This window comes from Aquarana catesbeiana, linkage group LG01 (assembly GCF_042186555.1).
Source record: "Aquarana catesbeiana isolate 2022-GZ linkage group LG01, ASM4218655v1, whole genome shotgun sequence".
Taxonomy (NCBI): Eukaryota; Metazoa; Chordata; class Amphibia; order Anura; family Ranidae; genus Aquarana; species Aquarana catesbeiana.
In genome coordinates, this window is record NC_133324.1 from 548,943,818 (window position 1) to 548,967,641 (window position 23,824).

Sequence of the window (23,824 nt, forward strand, 5' to 3'; positions counted from 1 at the left end):
CATATGTATTAATCCCAAAACAGAACTTACCAGGAAACCTCCACTGACCACAAGAGCTACTCTCTGCCCAATATGTTCTCTGTGTTTCTTGAATACATTGATGTCCAAAAGATTTTGCCCACTCCCTGAAAAGTTGTTGCTCTCCCAGCAGTCATCTAGGATATCACTGGTTAGATAAACACACAAAACACGGTTCAATAAATAAAGCTCAACCCAACCAGCACCAAAAGCTACTAATACACTACCTGGTTATCCCTAGCCTCAGCTATTGCAATTCCATTATTGTTGGTCTAGCCTTACCTAGGCTATTCCCCCTTCAGTCTATCATGAATGCTGTTACTAGACTTATCCACCTTACCAACTGTTCAGTGGCCGCTTCCTCCTCTGCCAATCTCTCCATTGGCTTCCTCCAACCCAACATAAACGATTCAAAATATTAACAACATACAAAGACATACACAATTCTGCCCCAAGCTACAACACCCTCATCTAAAAATATCACTTAAACTGTCCACTTTGCCCCTCCCAGGATCTCCTGCTCTCTAATACTCTTGTCACCTCCTCCAATGTGTGCCCCCAGGACTTCTTCAGAGCTTTTCCTATCCTCTACCACTTGCCCCTCCCTTTTAGAATGTAAGCTGTCATGAGTAGAGCCCTCCCAGTCCTCATGTTCTGCATTGTTTTGTAACTGCACTGTCCCTCTTTAATTTGTAAAGGACTGCACAAACTGTTGGACAAACTGTTGGCTCTATATACATTTTGAAAAATAACAATAATGATAGTAATAATAGTTTCATTTTTTTGTTTTGGATAGAGTTTAGAAAAGGTAAAAGTTCCATTTGTTTTCTATCTTTGACATTTTGGGGGAAATTTCATAACACCTTCTGTCCTAACAACCCATGACAGCAGAAAAAGAATTTGGGGGAGTAGTAGACACTGGGGCAGTAATAATAATTTACAGAGGTCTTTACCTTTTCCTATTTTACCGAAGAAACAGAATTGTTGTACCATAAAATCTTTTTCTTTGAGTTCCCTAAGTGACACATGATTTGGTGAGAGAATTGGATTATACTGCTGCCTCAAGAGGAACTGGACACTGGCAAACAAATAAGTAATTCACCAGACAAGTAAAACCCCTCCCACTCCCAGCATGCAAGTTTTGTAGAAAAGCAGTGCTAGGAGAGTGAGGAGTAAATCACAAAAACAGTGAAATGAGACCTCACTTTCATTTAGGAACACAGGATTCAGAGTAGAAGAAGCCTGAACATCCACCTGGTACAATTTAGAGAAGGTGTGAGCAGAAGACCAGGTGGCAACCTTGCAAATTTGGGAAACAGTTGTCTGGTGCCAAAAATCCCAAGAAAAATTCTTAGACCTAGTAGAGCGCAACATGAGAGGAGAGGATGGAACCTTGTCCTTAAGTCCAAAAGCTTGATCTCTCACTGCTGTGAAATGGTGGGACAAGAAAAAAATAAAATAAATGAATAGAAATAGAGTCAGTTTGGCTGAAATGTAAACCCACACAACATGAACTACATCCAGGAAGTGAAAAAAATGTCCTTTTGATGCACTGGAACTGGCCAGAAAGATGGAAAAAAATGACCTGGTTAAGGTGAAAGGCCAGAACACCTTAGGAAGAAAGGAGGCTATAGGCATCAACACTACCTTATCCTTCTGTAAGACCAGATAGGGTACGTTAAAGGTCAAGGTTGCCAATTCAGTCTCGTTCCTCGAAGAGTTGATGGCAACAAAGAAAGAAACTTTGTGGTTGAGAGTAGAAAGGGGAATATTCCAAAAGGATTCAAAGGCAGTCTTTAACCACTTGCCGGCCAGCCGCCGCAGTTATACTGCGGCAACATGGATCGGCTGCGTGAACCGCCGTCATGTTACGTCGGTTCCCTTTTTGTCCACTAGGGGCATGCACGCGCCCCCTGCTCACCCACGGAGCAGATGCGAGTGCCCGGCGGTCGCAATCACCGCCGGGCTCCCGCGATCGCTCGGGGCACACGGAGAACCGGGATCTGTGTGTGTAAACACAGTTTCCGGTTCTCTGAGGGGAGAAGTGACAGATCGTCTGTTCATACAGAGTATGAACAGCGATCTATCTCTTCCCCTACACAGTCCACTCACCCCTTCAGTTAGAACACACACTAGGGAACACATTAACCCCTTGATCGCCCCCTAGTGTTAACCCCTTCCCTGCCAGTGACATTTTTACAGTAATCAATGCATTTTAATAGCACTGATCGCTGTATAAATGTCAGTGGTCCCAAAAATGTGTCAAAATTGTCCAACATGTCCGCCATAATGTCGCAGTCCTGATAAAAATTGCAGATCGCCGCCATTACTAGTAAAAAAAAAAATTAATAACAAAAATGCCATAAAACTATCCCCTATTTTGTAGACGCTATAACTTTTGCCCAAACCAATCAACATAAGATTGTTGTGATTTTTTTTTTTTTACCAATAATGTGCAGATGAATACATATCTGCCTAAACCGAGGGAAAAAATAGTTTTTTTATATATTTTTGGGGGATATTTATTATAGCAAAAATTCAAAATTGACACTCTTTTTTTTGTTTATAGCGCAAAAAATAAAAAACGCAGATGTGATCAAATACCACCAAAAGAAAGCTCTATTTGTGGGAAAAAAAGGATGTCAATTTTGTTTGGGTGCAACGTCGCACGACCGCGCAATTGTCAGTTAAAGCGACGCAGTGCCGAATCGCAAAAAGTGCTCTGGTCAGGAAGGGGGTAAAATCTTCCGGGGCTGAAGCGGTTAAAGAGTTGAAAGAACCAAATTAAAATCCCATGGAGTCACAGGTAGCTTTACAGTCTTGACCGAATAAAATGGAGGCTAAACTGTCTTTTGAAATAAGGTTGCAAAGGCTGAGATTACCCCTTGATAGTACTCAGGGCCAAATTTAGATCCAGGGCTGACTATAAATAGTTTAGGTTTCTTCCCACAGAGTATTTCCTGAGGTAAAGTCACATTTTTTTTCTCACTAAACAAAGTAAGCCTTTTATGGGGTTGATTTCATAAAGGCAAACAGACTGTGCACTTTGCAAGTGCAGTTGCTTCAGAGCTTAATAAATGAGAGGAAGCTCTGCTGCCTTTCATCATACAATCATGTGCAAGCTAAAAGGCTTTTTTTTCTTGCATATGATTGGGTATTCTTTGTAAAGTGAAGCTTTACATCATCTACTAAGCTTTGGAACAAGTGCATTTGCAGAGCAGAACATAGTCTATTTGCCTTTAGTAAATCAACCCCTATGTGTGATGGTAGACCTTGTGGGAAGTAGACTTCCTAGCTTTTAACAATGTGGGAATTAACAAATTACTTACAATTGAATTAGGCTCCTGGCTTGGGTCTGGCCTTGGAAGTTAAAGCCTAGGGGTAATTAAATTAACTATTCTTGGCCTAAGAGGTGGAAGAAGTCTTTCCAGTTTTTGGCTTAGGTTTCTTTTTCTGAGGCAAAAGAGTTCTTCTACACCCAGTGACATCCTTTATGATCATATCCAAGGAAGAACCAAAGAGCCATACATCATCAAAAGGCATACAAAATAAGCATTTTTTTACATTGATGTTCTACAGACCAACATTTCAGCCAAAAAGTTCTCTGCATATTCACAAACAGGAGACTAATCAGGGAAATAAGATGGATGATGTCATCTAAACCATCAATGCAGTAGTGTAGATCTGAATCACACTCTACAAACACAGCATTAGTAAGGATTTTAGGGGATCCTGTGACGTAAGTTTAGTCTATTACCTTAAGGTTTGACAGAGTGACATTATTGCTATGGCAGGTTACAAAGCAGGGTCTGCTAGTGAAAACAATAATTTGTAAAGGGTTTACAAATGTTTGTCAATGGGATCCTCAAACACTAGTAAATCCTTCTCATGTATGATCAGTGTTTTATTATGATGGAAAATCTCTGTACCAACAGTGGGAATGGCCCATTTCTTGATAAAGGCCTCCCCAAATGGGTATTAATCAGTAAAACATTTATACGAGTTAACAGTTTATTAGAAGTTTTCCCTTCACCATACAAACCACCATCAAATGAGGAGTATACTAGAAAGGTTTTGATAGTCTTAGGGCCTCTCAGAGATCCCAAACTAGAACAGCACCAGTGGAAAACACAGGCTGCTCCAACTTTAAGGTGGCACGCACTACATAATTAAGAACCAATATGATATCGGTACGATATTAAGAGGATCTTTTAATAAAAGGACACTTACCTGTCCAAGGATCCAGCACCGCCCTCACCTGGGCCAGTTCTTCTCTGATCTTTGGGTCCCTGGTTCCAGCATGTTTAGTATGGGAAGCCCGATATGACTCCTTGCAGGTTCACATTCAGCGTTCCACTGCGCATGCGCAAGCCACGTTATGCTGTGTGAATAGTCCCGCAGCCTCATGGGACCAAAGACTACTTGACTGATAGACCATTAATTGCTTGACAGAAAGAAGTACCTCAAGTGGTCGGCAAGCTGATTTTGAACTGCTGGGACATATTCTGCCCGAAAATCCAGTATATGCTGCTAAGCCCACTTGGTGATTGGCAAACTTCTTTCAAAAGTTTAAGACTCTTTGTTTCCCTCCCTCTGGAGATATGCGCTACCCTGTTGTCTAGACAGAGAAGAGCCCCTGTACCCATCAACCGGGGGGCAAAGGCCGTCAGTGCCTTGAATGCCACTCTGAGCTTAAGAACGTTCAACCCCATGTCTCCAAGGTCGAATGCCCCCTTCCCCTGCACCACCTGATCCCTGAAATGAGCTCCTTATCCTTTCAGGCTGGTGTCAGATCTGGAACAGATATACTCGCATTGAATAATTGCAATGGTTGTTGATAACATTCACAAAATGCTGAGACACTGAATGGCAGGGGGACGCACTGATCCCAAAGCTTCTCTCACTTTTAACCTCCCTGGTGGTAATCCCGAGTGTGGCTCGGGGGGGAATTTTCATTGCCAAAAGCGGTAACCCCGAGCGACACTTGGGATTGCATCGCAGTATTATGGGAAAGTTACTTACCTTGTCCCCAGGATCCTGCAAAGTCTCCACGCTCTGTAAGCGTGCTGTGCACTCAACTCGATCTATCAAATTCAAAAAGTGAAAAAAAAACATAATACATACAGTACACTGTAATCATACAGATTACATTACCGTATCAAATAATTTTACCTCCCTTTTGTCCTAATGCCCTGTACACACGGTCGGATTTTCCAACTGAAAATGTGCGATGGGAGCTTGTTGTCGAAAATTCTGACCGTGTGTAGGCTCCATCGGACATTTTCCATCGGAATTTCCGTCACACAAAATTTGAGATCTGGATCTCAAATTTTCCTACAACAAAATCCGCTGTCGTAAATTCCAATCGTGTGTACACAATTCCGACGCACAAAGTTCCACGCATGCTCGGAATCAAGCAGAAGAGCCGCACTGGCTATTGAACTTCATTTTTCTTAGCTCGTCGTACATGTTGTACGCCACCGCGTTCTTGACGTTCGGAATTTCTGACAAGATTTGTGTGACCGTGTGTATGTAAGACAAGTTGGAGCCAATATCCGTCAGAAAAAATCCATGGATTTTGTTGTCGGAATGTCCGATTGTATGTACGGGGCATAATGCTTTGTCCAGTGCCCTGCCTGCAGTTTTATATTATATATATATATATATATATATATATATATATATATATATATATATATATACTGTTCTTTCTGCCTGGAAACTTGAGATTGTCCATGGCAACCAAAAAGTGTACCTTTACGTCAAAAGCGGTTTTAGACCAGCTAGAAAACAGCAATAATAAATTAGAACACTTGCAGAATTGAGTGATAGTGATTAGTGGGGAAATTCGTCATCAAACACTGAAAGTAACGACAGAGACAATTCTGCAACTGAGCAAATGTCAGTGTTTTTGATTTGATTACATTATTGAATATGTTTTATTATTATATTATTATTTGCTATAATTATTTATAGTTATTTATTATATTATAATTTATGATTTTGTGTTTCAAATTTTATCATACCCGGGATGTCTAATAGACTCTTGTTTGGACAGATTTAAGTGAGCTATTCTTAAAAATTACAGGCCTACAATATAAAACGCCAAAATTCCATGCAAAACAATGTACCGCTTTCAGCATTAAAAATCAGAAATAATCATACCACTGGGGAGGTAAATACAGTTTTGTAATTTTTCTCTGATGGTAGCTCCACTGAATTTCTCAGGGTGTCTATTATTGCTCCAAGTGACACCACCCTCTGTGTTCGCTGGCGGGAATTCTTCCAATTGATTAGCAATCCATATGCTTGTAGGCACTGCAATAGAACTTCTCGATCTTGTAGGAAAACATCTGCATTGTTGGCTGGGAGCAGAATGTCGTTAAGGTAATGATGTAGTCTTAGGCCTTGCTCTCTCAAGACCTCATGAGTGGCAGCAGGACATTTGTGAATGTTCTTGTAGAAGTTGACAGAATAAATGACAGGCATGGGAATTGTCAATTTTGCTGGATAGCAAGCCTTAGATGCTTTTGGAAGGTCAGCTGAATGAATACGTGAAAACAGGAATTGGACAAGTCTATGGATATTGTTCAATCCCCCATGCTTACTGATAACAAGATTGATTGCAGGGTCTCCATTACGAATGATCCACATCTATGGTGAATGTATCTGTTCAACTGGACATCCATCATGAGTCTTTTTCTTTGCTAGAAACAATATTGAATAGAATTTTCTGCCCTTTTGGGGGTCTGGTATTGGCGCAATAACCTCTTTTTTGTAATAGCTCAGCCACATACTAGTTACATAGTAGGTGAGGTTGAAAAAAGACACAAGTCCATCAAGTCCAACCTATATGTGTGATTATATGTCAGTATACATTGTATATCCCTGTATGTTGCGGTCGTTCAGGTGCTTATCTAATAGTTTCTTGAAACTATCAATGCCCCCCACCGCCTGTGGAAGGGAATTTCACATCCTTGCCGCTCTTACAGTAAAGAACCCTCTACGTAGTTTAAGATTAAACCTCTTTTCTTCTAATTTTAATGAGTGTCCACGAGTCTTGTTAAACTCCCTTCTGTGAAAAAGTTTTATGCCTATTGTGGGGTCACCAGTACAGTATTTGTATATTGAAATCATATCCCCTCTCAAGCATCTCTTTTCCAGAGAGAATAAGTTCAGTGCTCGCAACCTTTCCTCATAACTAATATCCTCCAGACCCTTTATTAGCTTTGTTGCCCTTCTTTGTACTCGCTCCATTTCCAGTGCATCCTTCCTGAGGACTGGTGCCCAGAACTGGACAGCATACTCTAGGTGCGGCCAGACCAGAGTCCTGTAGAGCGAGAGAATGATCATTTTATCTCTGGAGTTGATCCCCTTTTTAATGCATGCCAATATTCTGTTTGCTTTGTTAGCAGCAGCTTGGCATTGCATGCCATTGCTGAGCCTATCATCTACTAGGACCCCCAGGTCCTTTTCCATCCTAGATTCCCCCAGAGGTTCTCCCCCCAGTGTATAGATTGCATTCATATTTTTGCCACCCAAATGCATTATTTTACATTTTTCTACATTGAACCTCATTTGCCATGTAGTTGCCCACCCCATTAATTTGTTCAGATCTTTTTGCAAGGTTTCCACATCCTGCGGAGAAGTTATTGCCCTGCTTAGTGTAGTATCATCGGCAAATACAGAGAATGAACTATTTACCCCTTCCTCCAGGTCATTTATGAACAAATTAAATAGGATAGGTCCCAGCACAGAACCCTGGGGGACCCCACTACCCACCCCTGACCATTCCAAGTACTCCCCACCTCACCACCTCGCCCTTGTATCCAGTTTTCAATCCATGTAGTCACCCTATGGTCCATGCCAACGGACCTTATTTTGTACAGTAAACATTTATGGGGAACTGTGTCAAATGCTTTTGCAAAACCCAGATACACTACGTCTACGGGCCTTCCTTTATCTAGATGGCAACTCACTTCCTCATAGAAGGTTAATAGATTTTGGTTTGGCAAGAACGATTCTTCATGAATCCATGCTGATTACTGCTAATGATACCATTCTCATTACTAAAATCTTGTATATAGTTCCTTATCTTCCCCTCCAAGAGTTTACATACTATTGATGTTAGGCTAACTGGTCTGTAATTCCCAGGGATGTATTTTGGGCCCTTTTCAAATATTGGTGCTACATTGGCTTTTCTTCAATCAGCTGGTACCATTTCAGTCAGTAGACTGTCAGTAAAAATTAGGAACAATGGTCTGGCAATTACTTGACTGAGTTCCCTAAGTACCCTTGGGTGAAAGCCATCTGGTCCTGGTGATTTATTAATGTTAGGTTTCCCAAGTTTAATTTTAATTCTGTTATCTGTTAACCATGGAGGTGCTTGCTGTGTTGTGTCATGAGGATAAACACTGCAGTTTTGTTTACTGAAGCCCCCTGATTCCCTCGTGAAGACTGAGGAGAAGAATAAATTCAATACCTTCCCCATCTCCCCATCCTTTGTAACCAGATGTCCTTCCTCATTCTTTATGGGGCCAATATGGTCTGTCCTCCCTTTTTTACTGTTTACACAAAGAATTTCTTGGGATTTTTTTTTGTTCCCCTATGCTAGGTGTCTTTCATGTTCTGTCTTAGCCGTCCTTTTTGCACCCTTACATTTCTTGTTGCATTCTTTATAAAGTCTAAATGCTGATGATGATCCCTCTACCTTGTACTTTTTGAAGGCCTTCTCCTTTGCTTTTATATGCATTTTTACATTGGAGTTAAGCCATCCAGGACTTTTGTTCGCTCTTTTAAATTTATTACCCAATGGGATGCATTAGCTAATGCCCTTATTTAATATGCTCTTAAAGCAAACCCATCTCTCCTCCGTGTTCTTTGTTCCTAAGATTTTATCCCAATTTATGCCTACTGCCTACTGTTGTAGAATTAACCTTTCCTCTGAAGTAGAGGGATTTTTTTTGTTTCCTGAAACTGACTGGAGGGAGGTACATGTGCAAAGAGATTTAAAATGGCCTCTGACTGGCACACTTAGCACAGGTGTACTTTTATTGTTCTGAGCTTGAGAAGGGAAGTCTGAGTGCACCTCCAGCTACTTACTGTACTTACTGTAGTCTTTTTCCACCCTATAAGCTTTTGCAGTTTTCGGTGCCTTTATTTCCTCCAGTTACCTTCATAATTGCAGAATCCATCTTACTTCCAAAGGGATTCAAACCAATACATGGAATTTTACACCAGTGTGATTTTGAGCCTGGATCTGCTGACCAGAGTTTTAACCACAGCACTATTCTAGACATTACTAAAGACAGCATAGCCCTGGCTGAACACCCGATGATATCCACAAATGCCTCAGCTATAAAATCACCTGCTAATATCTCATCCCGAGGGGGTTAAATTCCTTAAGAACAGCCTATTGGTTGAAATACATTGGGGATAAAGTTTGTGCTGATGTCTGGAGCTAGCAGTGGTGGTGGTTGTGTTTACATGTGATTCATCCTTGTAATTATGTGAGTAGATGCACAAACACTTATTACAATAAACCTGCAGGTTGTACTATAGAATGCTTGCTTATTTCTTACATGGCTTAATGTACATGGCGGAGTGGAGGTGCAAACTGTGAATCTCTGCTGATGTACTCTGGAGTTCGTGAAGTGCCATTGAACAACCTGTTGCTATGATATACCTTATGGTTCCAAGCAGGGGCGGCCCATCCATTAAGGGAGCACAGGCGCCGCCCCCTCGATCCACACCACTCCCCTATATGGTTAATGGATAGATTCATGCATGAATCTGTCCACAGCCGCTGCAGCCACCCCTATTCAGGCATCCGGCCTCTTTCAGGACACTGGGCGCCTGAATTACAGCAGCCGGGGTATTTTTTTTAAGCACCTGATTAAAGCCATATGCTCTAATAGGCTTCAAAATAGGGTGGACTCGGAGCGCAGAGCATTGCACTCGGAGCCCACCCAGGTGTGTTAAAAAGCAAATGAATATTCGTTTTTCTAACACCGAATCGCCTCTCCACCAATCAGGAAGCGTGGGTCTATTACCCCTTTCCTGATTGGCTGAAAGGTCAGGCGATCCTGTTGGACGCCTAGGAGGAGGGGAGGAGAAGCACGGCAGAAGCTGCTGTGATCTCAGAAGAGAAGAAGATACAGGACACGCTGCCAGATGCCCGCTGCAGCCTGTCCCCCTGCATGATTTTCCCTCCAATCCTCGATGTGCCCGCCGATCCCCATTGTGCCCGCCGATCCCCATTGTGCCCGCCGATCCCCGCCGCCGATGAGGTAAGTGCCGGTCGACCGGAAGACAGCGGAGGGTATGAGGTGCCTCAGGGGGTGGTTGTTTGCCACCCCCCCAAACAAACGAAACCACCAGCGGCCACTGGTTCCAAGGCTGTGGATAAATGATTGCTGATAACATGCTGTTAAAAGACCACCTATAATTTGGGTTCCTATCGCTTGGTAAGTGGCACTCATCCTGTATCTACTCATCAATTTCCCCAATGAAGGGAAGATAAGCTTGCTCTCTCTTATGTCCCTCTCACACCAGTGTCTAGAGACACTATGCTTGTCAAAGCCTTGTTTTATATTCGTGATGTGCTCACCCAACCTAACATGCAACAGCCTAATGGTTCGTCCTACATACTCCAAACCGCACGGACACCTAAGGAGGTATACAACACATTTGGTGGTGCATGTTATAAGTGACTCAATAGGGTAGGTAACACCTGTATCCTCTGATGTAAATTCAGTCAATCTCCTTTGGCGTAGTGCATTCACCCTACAGACTTTACATCTCCTACAGGGGGAAAAGCCCTTAATATCCACCACGCTGGGGTGGGTCAGGAACATTCGGTGCCAAAATGTGTCTGAGGCTGGTAGCACCCCTGAATAGAACACAAGGATTATCCGATAATAGGGGACCAAGAATACGGTCGTTTTTAATGACTGGCCAATGTTTTTTAATGATTCTTTTAATGGCCCAATGTTGGCTGGAATAAGTCGTAAGAAAGGCTAGTCCAAAGTCTTCTCTGTTATTAACCTGAGGGGATTTCTCCCTTAATAGATCCATACGGTCCCTGTTCCCTACTTCAGTGATCAAGGAATCCAGGGCTGCCTTATCATAGCCTTTACTTAGAAATTTAGATTTCAAAGTTAAGGCTTCCCTAAGGAACTCTTCCAATTTAGAACAATTCCGCCTCAGGCGCAAAAATTGGCCCTATGGGACAGCAGACAACCAAGAGTGGTGATGACAGGTATCAAGTGGAATGAAACTATTTCTGTCGGAGGGTTTGAAAAAAGTAGATGTGGTGATACTACCATCCACAATAGTAATCAGTAGATCCAAGAAATGAATCTGGATCGAGTTGGCCTCATAGGAAAGGACTATGCCCCTATCATTGCTTATAAGGGAAGATAGGAAAGTGGACACAGACTCAGAGTCACCGTCCCAGATAAATAGGACGTCGTCTATGAATCTTCTCCACATGACAAGTTGAGATGGCCTGTCACGTAGAACCAGATCCTTCTCCCATTTGGCTATAAAGAGATTGGCCATGCTGGGAGCAAATTTTGCTCCCATGGCCACTCCATTTATTTGTAGGTAATGCACACTGTACCAAAAATGGTTGTGTGCCATCGAGGAATCTAATAGCTCCATCACAAAATTACATTGTGTGGTGGAGATATTGGAGTCTCGATAGAGGAAATGTCGCACCGCATCGTGCCCCAACTGGTGGGATATTGATGTATAGAGCGATGCGACATCAGCAGTCACTAACATGTACGTAGTTTTCCACTCTATTTCGCTGAGTAGGTTAAGGACATGTTTTGTGTCCTTAAGAAAGGAAGGGGTGCCCATCACCAGTGGTTGTAGGAAAAAAATCAATGTATTTTCCAACACGGGAAGTGATGGAATCTATACCACTGATGATGGGCCTTCCCGGGGGGTTGACTAGGGTTTTGTGTATTTTTGGCAAAATATACATAACTGGCAGTCTAGGGGCCAAAGGGACCAGATGTTCCTTCTCTTTTTTATCTAGAATCCCCATATTATACCCTTTGTCTATCAGAGCTCTCAACTCCCGTTTATACCCGGGTGTTGGATCTGATAGCAAAGGTAAGTAAGTGTCAGTATCAGAGAGAATTCTCAACATCTCGTTATTGTAGGAGTCCTTGTCTAGGATGACAATAGCACCGCCCTTGTCAGTGGGGCGTATGATAATGTCTTTCCTTTTACACAAAGTCTCTACTCCAATTCTGATGTCATGTTGAGATTGCACTGTTTTCATTCTTAAGTTGGTCAGATCATTCAGCACTAAATCCCGAAATATAATGACATTAGGTGCTGAATTCCCAGGAGGATTGAAGAGTGAGGCATTCGACAACCCAGAGTGAACCACTGCAGATGCCTCCCTGGTAAGTTGTCTAGACGGATTACTCAAAATATACCTTTTAATGTTAAGTTTACGTGTATAGTTCTGCAAGTCTATAAATGTTTGGAATTTATTTAAATTCCGAGGTGGAACGAACTTCAGGCCCTTATTGAGAGTGGAGATTTCTTCATTAGAAAGTTCTTTATTACTCAAGTTTATGATGCCATTTGTGTCTATAATCTCCTTCTTTTTGGGGTGAAGCTTCCTCCCCCCTCGGCACCCTCTCTTGTGTCGCCATTTTGTTTGTTTCTTCCTCTGCCTGCCATCTGAAAATCCCGTCTAAAACGGTTATCTTCTGTATCTTGGCCTTGGGGGGGACAGAAAGTGTTATGATTTCCACCCGAACCATATGCCGACTCATCCGTGACATTTAACAGAGGGAAAACCTATTTCCAATGTTAATGTCAATTCCATGCTGACCTCGTTCAACATCACTATCACGATGATCACGCCCTCTCCTGTAAGTCTGCTGATCATGATAGTAATGCTGATTGCCGTGGCTGTGATGGGTCTCTCGGTTACCCTGTTGTCTCGTAAGTGGGGGTGAGTATGGTCGAGAGAAAGATCTTTTACTACCTCCTCTACCTCTTGGGTGGTTAAAGTGTCATTGAAATCCCCTACCCCTAGAGGGATGGGGAGAGGTGTGGTGCATATAAGGTGCATCAGACCGGTTATTCCCCTGTATCTCCTGGGTTACAGGTGTAGGTTGGGGATTATTAGTGCTAGTAGAGGGGGAATTAGTAGGAGAGGGGATCTGCCACTTAAAAACTAAATTATCCTTATAATCCTTGGCATCCCTATTATATTTTCTCCTTTTCTTCTGCTTTTGCTCCATTTCTTCTTTAATCAAAATGTTTTTTAAAGCTTCTGACCTACGGATATAGTCCTGATCATCTTTGAAGGGGATTAATTTACTCCTAATGCTGTTAATCTCTAAATCCAACATTGTTAATCTGCCTTTCTTCTTAGCAACCAAGAATTGAAGAAAACCAACCCCCGCTTCGTTAAAATATTTAAACCATTCTGCTAATTCATTGTCTTCCTTCTGGGGGTTAACCTCCCATCTTAAGCTCCTAGGGACCATATTTTCCTTTACGTAGTCCTCTAAGTATGCTATATCCCATCTAACATGCACTTCAGTGATGGTAAGTAGGGATGAGCTTCGAGTTCGAGTCGAACTCATGTTCGACTCGAACATTGGCTGTTCGCAAGTTCGCCGAATAGCGAACAATTTGGGGTGTTCGCGGCAAATTCGAATGCCGCGGAACACCCTTTAAAAGTCGATTGGGAGAAATCAAAAGTGCTAATTTTAAAGGCTTATATGCAAGTTATTGTCATAAAAAGTGTTTGGGGACCTGGGTCCTGCCCCAGGGGACATGGATCAATGCAAAAAAAAGTTTTAAAAACGGCCGTTTTTTCAGGAGCAGTGATTTTAATAATGCTTAAAGTCAAACAATAAAAGTCTAATATCCCTTTAAATTTCATAGCTGGGGGGTGTCTATAGTATGCCTGTAAAGGGGCGCATGGTTCCCGTGTTTAGAACAGTCTGACAGCAAAATGACATTTCGAAGGAAAAAACCCATTTAAAACTACCCGCGGCTATTGCATTGCCGACAATACACATAGAAGTTCATTGATAAAAACGGCATGGGAATTCCCCACAGGGCAACCCCGAACCAAAATTTTAAAAAAAAAATGACGTGGGAGTCCCCCTAAATTCCATACAAGGCCCTTCAGGTCTGGTATGGATATTAAGGGGAACCCCGGACAAAATAAAAAAAAAAAATGATGTGGGGTTCCCCCTAAATTCCATACCAGACCCTTCAGGTCTGGTATGGATTTTAAGGGGAACCCCGCGCCAAAAAAAAAATGGCGTGGGGTCCCCCTAAAAATCCATACCAGACCCTTATCCGAGCACGCAACCTGCCAGGCTGCAGGAAAAGAGGGGGGACGAGAGTGCGCCCCCCCTCCTGAACCGTACCAGGCCACATGCCCTCAACATTGGGAGGGTGCTTTGGGGTAGCCCCCCAAAACACCTTGTCCCCATGTTGATGAGGACAAGGGCCTCATCCCCACAACCCTTGCCGGTGGTTGTGGGGGTCTGCGGGCGGGGGGCTTATCAGAATCTGGAAGCCCCTTTAACAAGGGGACCCCCAGATCCCGGCCCCCCCCTGTGTGAAATAGTAGGGGGGTACTTACCCCTACCATTTCACTAAAAAACTGTCAAAAATGTTAAAAATGACAAGAGACAGTTTTTGACAATACCTTTATTTAAATGCTTCTTCTTTCTTCTATCTTCCTTCATCTTCTGGTTCTTCTGGTTCTTCCTCCGGCGTTCTCGTCCAGCATCTCCTCCGCGGCGTCTTCTATCTTCTTCTACTTGGGCCGCTCCGCACCCATGGCATGGGGGGAGGCTCCCGCTCTTCTCTTCATCTTCTTCTTCTTCTCTTCTTCCTTCTTCTCTTCTTCTCTTCTTCATTTTCTTCTCCGGGCCGCTCCGCATCCATGCTGGCATGGAGGGAGGCTCCCGCTGTGTGACGGCGTCTCCTCATCTGACGGTTCTTAAATAACGGGGGACGGGGCCACCCGGTGACCCCGCCCCCCCTGACGCACGGGACATGACGGGACTTCCCTGTGGCATTCCCCGTGACATCACAGGGAAGTCCCATCAAGTCACCGTCCGTCAGAGACGCCGTCACACAGCGGGAGCCTCCCTCCATGCCAGCATGGGTGCGGAGCGGCCCGGAGAAGAAAATGAAGAAGAGAAGAAGGAAGAAGAGAAGAAGATGAAGAAGAAGATGAAGAGAAGAGCGGGAGCCTCCCCCCATGCCATGGGTGCGGAGCGCCCGAGGAGAAGAAGATAGAAGACGCCGCGGAGGAGATGCTGGACGAGAACGCCGGAGGAAGAACCAGAAAAGCCAGAAGAACCAGAAGAAGAAGATGAAGGAAGATAGAAGAAAGAAGAAGCATTTAAATAAAGGAATTGTCAAAAACTGTCTCTTGTCATTTTTAAGATTTTTGACAGTTTTTTAGTGAAATGGTAGGGGTAAGTACCCCCTTACCATTTCACACAGGGGGGGGGCCGGAATCTGGGGGTCCCCTTGTTAAAGGGGGCTTCCAGATTCTGATAAGCCCCCCACCCGCAGACCCCCACAACCACCGGCCAGGGTTGTGGGGATGAGGCCTTGTCCTCATCAACATGGGGACAAGGTGTTTTTGGGGGCTACCCCAAAGCACCCTCCCAATGTTGAGGGCATGTGGCCTGGTACGGTTCAGGAGGGGGGGCTGCACTCTCGTCCCCCCCTCTTTTCCTGCGGCCTGCCATTTTGCGTGCTCGGATAAGGGTCTGGTATGGATTTTTGGGGCGCGGGGTTCCCGGAACCCCACGTCATTTTTTTAAAAAATTTTGGCCGGGGTTCCCCTTAATATCCATACCAGACCTAAAGGGCCTGGTATGGAATTTAGGGGGACTCCCACGTCATTTTTTTTTTTAATTTTGGTTCGGGGTTTCCCTGTGGGGAATTCCCATGCCGTTTTTATCAATGAACTTCTATGTGTATTGTCGGCAATGCAATAGCCGCGAGTAGTTTTAAATGGGTTTTTTCCTTCGAAATGTCATTTTGCTGTCAGACTGTTCTAAACACGGGAAACATGCGCCCCTTAACAGGCATACTATAGACACCCCCCAGCTACGAAATTTAAAGGGATATTACACTTTTATTGTTTGACTTTAAGCATTATTAAAATCACTGCTCCTGAAAAAACGGCTGTTTTTAAAACTTTTTTTGCATTGATCCATGTCCCCTGGGGCAGGACCCAGGTCCCCAAACACTTTTTATGACAATAACTTGCATATAAGCCTTTAAAATTAGCACTTTTGATTATTCATGTTCGTGTCCCATAGACTTTAACGGTGTTCGCGTGTTCGAACAAACTTTTTTCCTGTTCGCATGTTCTGGTGCGAACCGAACAGGGGGGTGTTCGGCTCATCCCTAATGGTAAGGTTTTTTAATCTGAGGAAACATCCCCCCAGATCATCCTTGGGATCATCCTTGCCATCACACACCTATTTATCAGAAGCATATTTCCAAGAAAAAATACACTAAAATGAATCTTAGTGCAAGCAAACACGATAATATATTCAATTTGTGTGCACCTGTGAAATCGTAAAAAAACAATTGTACCCAGAATTGTCCATAAGTGACACTTTAAAAATCTTTACAGGTTTATAAGTTTAGGGTTAACAGTAAATAATGGCCCCGGAATTGTTGCTCTCTTTCTGACCTTTGTGGTAATACCGTTTGAATAAGGGTGTGTACAAGGGTGATGGGAGTGGTTTAAAAGTTTTTTTATATTATTATTAATTTCATATACATTTTTTTTTTCCTGGCACACCGTTTTTTCTGGGAGTGACTGATATTCACAAACCCACTATCTGTTATTGGCTGGGCATTTATGCCACTTTAATGAAGAATAGGGATGAGCTTGATGTTCGGGTCGAACATACGTTCAACTCGAACATTGGGTGTTCGCCCGTTCGCCGAAGAGCGAACATTATGGGGCGTTTGCGGTAAATTTGAGCACTGCGGAATGCCCCATAATGCACTGCGAGAGTGCATTGCTGTATGATGATTGGCCAAAGCATGCACAGGTCAGGACCTGCATGGGAGTGCACCGCTCCAAAGTGATCACTTCTCCTAAGAACAGCTGTCTCCACAATCAGGCAGGGTGCTGGCTCTGTTTGCAACAGAGATAATGGAAAAATAGATAGCTGGATAGTCGCACTCCAAAAAAGTTCAACTTTATTAAAAAATGAATATCAAAGCATCACAGGGCAATACAGACTAACTGCACAGCCTCTGATGTGTTTCACATCAGATATGGTGCTAAGTCATAGCTAGAGTGCTAAAAATACATTCAGATATATATACCAAACTAAATAATTAAACATATCATTAAACAAATGAGTAAATCATGTGTGCCATTAGATCCCAATGAGAAACGCACCTGTGGCCACCTAAAGTTTAGGAATTAACCATTGGGTGGAGAGAAAAGAAGAAAATCCCCATCCCTTCACCCAGCAAAAATACCACATAAAGAGAAAGCAACGGTAAATATCTAATGAGAAAATAAAGAAAAGGAGACCACAAGTGTGATGTAGAAGAAAAATGACACAAAACAAAAAAATAAAACTATAACATATGTATTAAAAACCGGCATAAACCAGCATGTGCACCTTGGCGAAAACAAAGTTGTATATCAACCGTGCATCAATGCTGGTGTGTGTCGCTCAAAAACCATATCAAATCTGCTAACGGATGATCACAATACTTTCAGAAACATATATACATATTATAGCTGCCATAAAAGGCAAATATTTTCATATATGTAAAATACTTTCAATCCAATCAAAGACACCCCTATGCGATTATACAGAGTATGATGGTTGATGGAATAAAGTTGCATATATAAAAAAACACATATATAAAGTTGCATATAAAAAAATGCATATATGGAAAACACGTATATATAAATAACCCCCTGATGGTATAACTATGGGAGAAACTCTAAATGATATAAAGAGAAAGTGCAAACATAGAATGTATTTAATGTATCGACACATTATACTCAAAATGAGGCAAACACTTGTGTATATAAGAACCAAATAGATAAACTATAAAAAATTATTTTTTGAGAAAGCTGTATCTATAAATCAAAAGAGAAGATATGCATATATGTAATCATGCCTTATAGCCAGAACATAGAATGAAAATAAATAGATATAAATATCAAAAAGATTGTTTTCTGCTTAATGGTAATGGCAACAGTATGTATTGAAAATGCAGTGCAGCCATAGTACAGCTGCTAATACAGTGCAGGCTGTGTACACAGTATCTAATACAGTGTGCACAGTTTCTACTACACTTCTGGTGGTGTACACAGTATAAAATAAAGTGCAGCCGTAGTACAGTTGCTAATACAGTGCAGGCGGTGTACACAGTATCTAATACAGTGTGTACAGTGTCTACTACACTTCTGGTGGTGTACACAGTATAAAATACAGTTCAGCCATAGTACAGTTGCTAATACAGTGCAGGCAGTGTACACAGTATCTATTACAGTGTGTAGAGTTTCTACTACACTTCTGATGGTGTACACAGAATCTAATTCTCAGTGCTGGGCTCAGTCCTTCCTTCTCAAAGCTGTCAGCTAATTGCCAGTTCCTATCTCTCCACAGTGTACTTAAGCCATCCAGTTCAGATGATCTCTGCCTTCACCTTGGTCACATCTCTAGAGACACTCTCCTGTGTTCCTGTTAAAGACTTGCTTGGCTGACATTCCTTCTGGCTCCCGATCCTGCGTGCTGTTCTACTACGCTCATCTCTAGCTCCCTGATGTTTTGGCTTGTCTGACTATCCATTCCGGTTCCTGAACTCTGGCTATGTTTTGACTGCGTTTACTCTGTTTACCTTTTCTTTATTATTATTAAACATGTGTGATTTAACTGTACTTCTGTTTCAGTATGATTCATGGTTTCAGACAGGATGAGCAGGATCACTGCATGGATCAGTTTGCCATGGCATTACAAATGCTCCTGAGTCGCACAGCTAGCCTGGAATCTCCCACTGTGGTTGCTCCGGTACAACCTGTGTTGCAGGCGGTCCCTACTGTTGCTCCAGTCTCTGTGCAGGCACCTGCCTCAAGCATTACTTCTATAAGAGGGTTTCTCAATCAGGTTGAGATATACTTTGAGATGTTGCCCCAGGCGTTTCCTACGGACAGAAGCAAAGTAGGTTTCGTGATATCTTTGCTTTCTGAGAGAGCCTTGGCCTGGGCAAACCCTCTATGGGAGACTCAAAAACCTGTTGTCTTGAGTTACCCTGAGTTTGCGACTTCTTTTAAAAGGGTATTTGACGTTCCCGCACGCTCCGCTTCTGCTGCTAAGTGCCTCATGTCCATCAAACAGAGTACGAGAACTGTAGCCAATTACACCATTGAATTCTGTACTCTGGCAGCAGAGGTTGCTTGGAACAATGAGGCCCTTATGGCTGCTTTTTCTCATGGTCTCTCGGATACCATCAAGGATGAGATAGCAGCCTGAGATGTACCAACTGAGCTGGAGAGGCTGATCATGTTTGCCATCCTCATTGACTCCAGACTCAGAGAAAGATTCCCTTTTAAGGAGCTCTTGCGAAAGCCTCCTGTAAATTTGTCTCTGAACTTTGCAGTCTCACCCTTGCCTCCCTCACCTCCCATGCCTCCCGGTACCGAGTCAGTCTGTGAAGATGAACCCATGCACTTGAGCTTCACATGTTTTTCTGCGGATGAGAGAACCCTTAGGAGGAGGGAGAGATTGTGCCTTTATTGTGGCCAGGCAGGTCACTTTTTGAAGTCTTGTTCTACCCGTCCAGAGAACACCCGAACTTTGAGGTCCTGTCAGGGACAGACCTTAGGTGGCGTTGTTTCGTCCCCAGTTATCCAGAAGGATAAGCACCTGGTTTCAGTTACCCTTTCTTGGGCTGAGTTGTCCGTCAAGATACAGGCTCTAATCGACTCTGGGGCTGCAGGCCTGTTCATTGATGCTGCCTTTGTATCGAAGCACTCAATTCCGCTGCAGCTGCGTGACACTCCACTTGCTATTGAGGCTCTTGATGGAAGACCTCTACAGCCTGCCCATGTGACTCATGAGACTGTTCCATTGTCCATGCCTGTAGGGGCCCTTCACCATCAGATAATCCAATTCCAAGTTATTTCCTCACCTAAGTTTCCACTGGTTATCCTTGGTTACAGAGGTACAACCCCTCTTTTGATTTGCTCCGTGCTGAGGTTCTATCCTGGTCGCCACAATGCAGTAAGACATGCTTCCAGAAGGTAGCCAAGGTCCTGTGCACCTCTTCACTCTCCTCCCTACCGGAGGAGTACCGCAATTTTAGCAATGTCTTTGACAAAGGTCAAGCTGGTAGTTTGCCTCCACACCGGACGTACCATTGCGCAATTGACCTTCAGCCTGGTGCCATACCCCCTCGTGGCCGGCTTTACCCTTTGTCGGTCTTGGAGGATAAGGCCATAGAGGATTATGTTGCAGACGCACTTTCTCAAAGGTTTCATCCGCAAATCCTTGTCTCCTGCTGGTGCTGGTTTCTTATTTGTGAAAAAGAAGAGTGGTGAACTGAGACCTTGTATTGAGTATAGGGGTCTCAATCGGTTCACAATTAAGAATGCCTATCCAATTCCGTTGATTACGGAGTTATTCGACCACCTCAAGGGAGCAACGATTTTCACGAAGCTTGATTTGAGAGGGACATACAATCTCGTGAGGATTAAGGAGGGAGAAAAGTGGAAAACTGAGTTTAATACCAGAACAGGACATTAGGAGTACGTCGTAATGCCTTTTGGCCTTTGTAACGCCCCAGCAGGTTTCCAGGAATTTATTAACAATGTCCTCCAAGATTTGTTGCAGTTATGTGTGGTGGTTTATCTCAATGATATCCTCATATTTTCCAAGTCCCTGGAGAGCCACCACACAGATGTCTGTCGTGTGCTTCAGAAACTAAGAGAGAACAATCTCTATTGTAAAATCGAGAAGTGCGAATTTCATGGTGAACAGGTTAAATTCCTGGGTTATGTCATTTCCACTGCTGTTTTTTCGATGCACCCAGAGAAACTTTCAGCAGTCCTACAGTGGCCCCGACCCATGGGTTTAGGTCCTCTGCAGCGTTTTCTTGGCTTTACCAACTATTATCAGGAGTTTATTCATAACTTCTCGTCACTGGTCAAGCCCCTGACTGATATGACCAGAAAGGACAGTAACTCACAGAGTAGGTCCATTAAGGCCTTTGAGAGTCTCAAGGCTGCTTTTGTTTCTGCTCCTGTGTTGGCACATTCTGATCCCATGTTACCTTTTATCCTTGAGGTTGATGCTTCTGTGACTGAAGTTGGGGCCCTTCTGTCTCTCGTAATCGCGGAGTGTGATTACGAGATTGGTGACAGAGAGCTGTTAGCGACTATTTTAGGGCTGTTACTGATAAAAATTTTCGTGTTTGATTAATCGATTATTTTTTAACGATTAATCGACTAATTTCGATTAATTATAACGCACATACAGATCCAACTACTTTTAGCTGATTTAACACCGTTGTTATGGCAACGGTCGAAGCCGGACAAACCGGGGCATGGCTAGGACGTCACACGTCATAAACTCAGCCACACCGTGCCCATAATCGCAGGCTTACCGTGCCCATAATGCAGTCTGACCGTGCGCATAATCTCAGACTTACCATCCCCATAATCGCAGCCTCACCGTTCCTATAATGCAGTCTCACCATGCCCATAATCGCAGCTTCACCATGCCCATAATCACAGCCTCATCGTGCCTATAATGCAGTCTCACTGTGCCCATAATGCAGTCTCACCGTGCCCATAATCTCAGCCTCACTGTAGTCAGTGCCTGTGCCTGGATTACACAGTCTATGGGCATCTCCCGCTGTGTGTCTTGGAGCTGAGTGTGAAAACTTTGGCCGCGCTGTGAGAAAAGTCCCGCCCTCCTCCTAGATCAGCTCATGTGATAGACGCAGTGTTCTGTCTATCACACGAGCTGATCTAGGAGGAGGGAGGGACTTTTTTCACAGCGCGACCACTGTTTTCACACTCAGCTCCGAGACACACAGCGGGAGATGCCTGCAGACTGTGCATGACATATAGTGGAGGAGGAGGGAGCGGAGCGCTGCGCTGCAGCCACAGCTTGGCCCAAAGCGGCCCCAGGGCAGGCGGCCTACCGATCAAAAAAATTTTGATCAATCAAAAAAATGAATGATTACTCGAGGAATTAATCGTTAATTTCCGCAGCCCTAGATTATTTTAGCCCAGAAAGAATGGAGACATCTCTTCGAAGGTACCACTGTGCCGGTTCTCTTTTTTACTGACCATAAGAATCTCACATTCTTGTCTGAGGCTAAACCCCTCTCTCCCAGAAGGGCACGATGGGCTCTTTTCTTGTCTAGTTTCAATTACATTGTCTCATGCCTACCCGGTACTAATACACCGTACACACGATAGAATTTTCCGACAACAAATGTTCGATGGGAACTCGTTGTTGGAAATTCCGACCGTGTGTAGGCTCCATCGGACATTTTCCGTCAGAATTTCTGACAAACAAAATTTGAGATCTGGATCTCAAATTTTCCGACAACAAAATCCGTTGTCGGAAATTCTGATCGCGTGGACACAATTCTGATGCACAAAATTCCACGCGTGCTCGGAATCAAGCAGAAGAGCCGCACTGGCTATTGAACGTAATTTTTCTCATCTCGTCGTACGTTTTGTATGTCACCGCGTTCTTGACGTTCGGAATTTCCGACAACATTTGTGTGACCGTGTGTATGCAAGACAAGTTTGAGCCAACATCCATTGGAAATAAATCCAGGATTTTGTCGGAAAATCCTATCATGTGTACAGGGGATAAGAATGTAAGGGCTGACGCTTTGTCACAACAATTTTCCTCTACTTCAAAGATGGATTTGGTTCCGGTTCCTGTGATTTCTCCTGATCGTATTCTGGCTACGGTTCGCACCAGTCTCACTTCTCCTTTGGGTGACAAAATTCTTGCTGCTCAGGTCCATGCTCCTCCTGAAAAACCTTGTGACCGCTGCTTTGTCCCAGAGAGTCTCCGTACTGCCATGCTCCAGACTTACCATTCTCCCAAGGCTGCTGGCCACCCTGGGAAGAATCAACTCTTTTGGGCCATTTCCCAACAATTCTGGTGGCCTAGTCTATGTGCTGATGTAACTGCCTTCGTAGCTGCCTGTTCTATGTGTGCTCAGAGTAAGACTCCACGACACCTTCCAGTGGGCCTCCCACAACCCATACCCAATGGAGAGAGACCCTGGACCCACCTGTCTATGGATTTCATTGTGGAGTTACCCAACTCCCAGGGCGACATAGTTATCCTTATGTGTGTTGACCGGTTCTCGAAAATGTCCCATTGTATTCCACTAAAGAAGTTGCCCACTTCTAAGGAACTGGCTTCTATTTTTGCTCGGGAGATCTTTCACTTACATGGGCTACCCAAGGTGATTTTCTCGGACAGGGGTAGTCAGTTTGTGTCCCGGTTCTGGCGAGCCTTTTGTGCACAGTTGGGAATTCAGCTTGCTTTCCCCTCTGCGTATCACCTGCAATCTAATGGGGCCGCAGAATGAGCCAAGCAGTCCTTGGAGCAATTCCTATGTTGCTATATTTCTGACCATCATAACAACCGGTCAGACCTCTTACCGTGGGTGGAGTTTGCTCACAATAGTGCCTTGAAATCTTCTTCCCGATTTTCCCCGTTTATGGCGAACAATGGTTTCCTACCTTCATGTTGCCTGACAC

General features: G+C 43.6%; 1 protein-coding gene across 2 annotated transcripts in view; it reads right to left on the reverse strand.

Annotated features, from left to right (window-relative positions):
- LOC141105588 (phospholipid-transporting ATPase IK-like) overlaps positions 1-23,824 on the reverse strand; it is a 381,958-nt gene that overhangs the window by 91,189 nt on the left and 266,945 nt on the right. For both annotated transcript variants that reach the window (XM_073595530.1, XM_073595522.1), the window contains exon 21: positions 31-166. In XM_073595530.1, the coding sequence (XP_073451631.1) occupies positions 31-166 (136 nt within the window). The remainder of the gene's footprint in view (positions 1-30; positions 167-23,824) is intronic.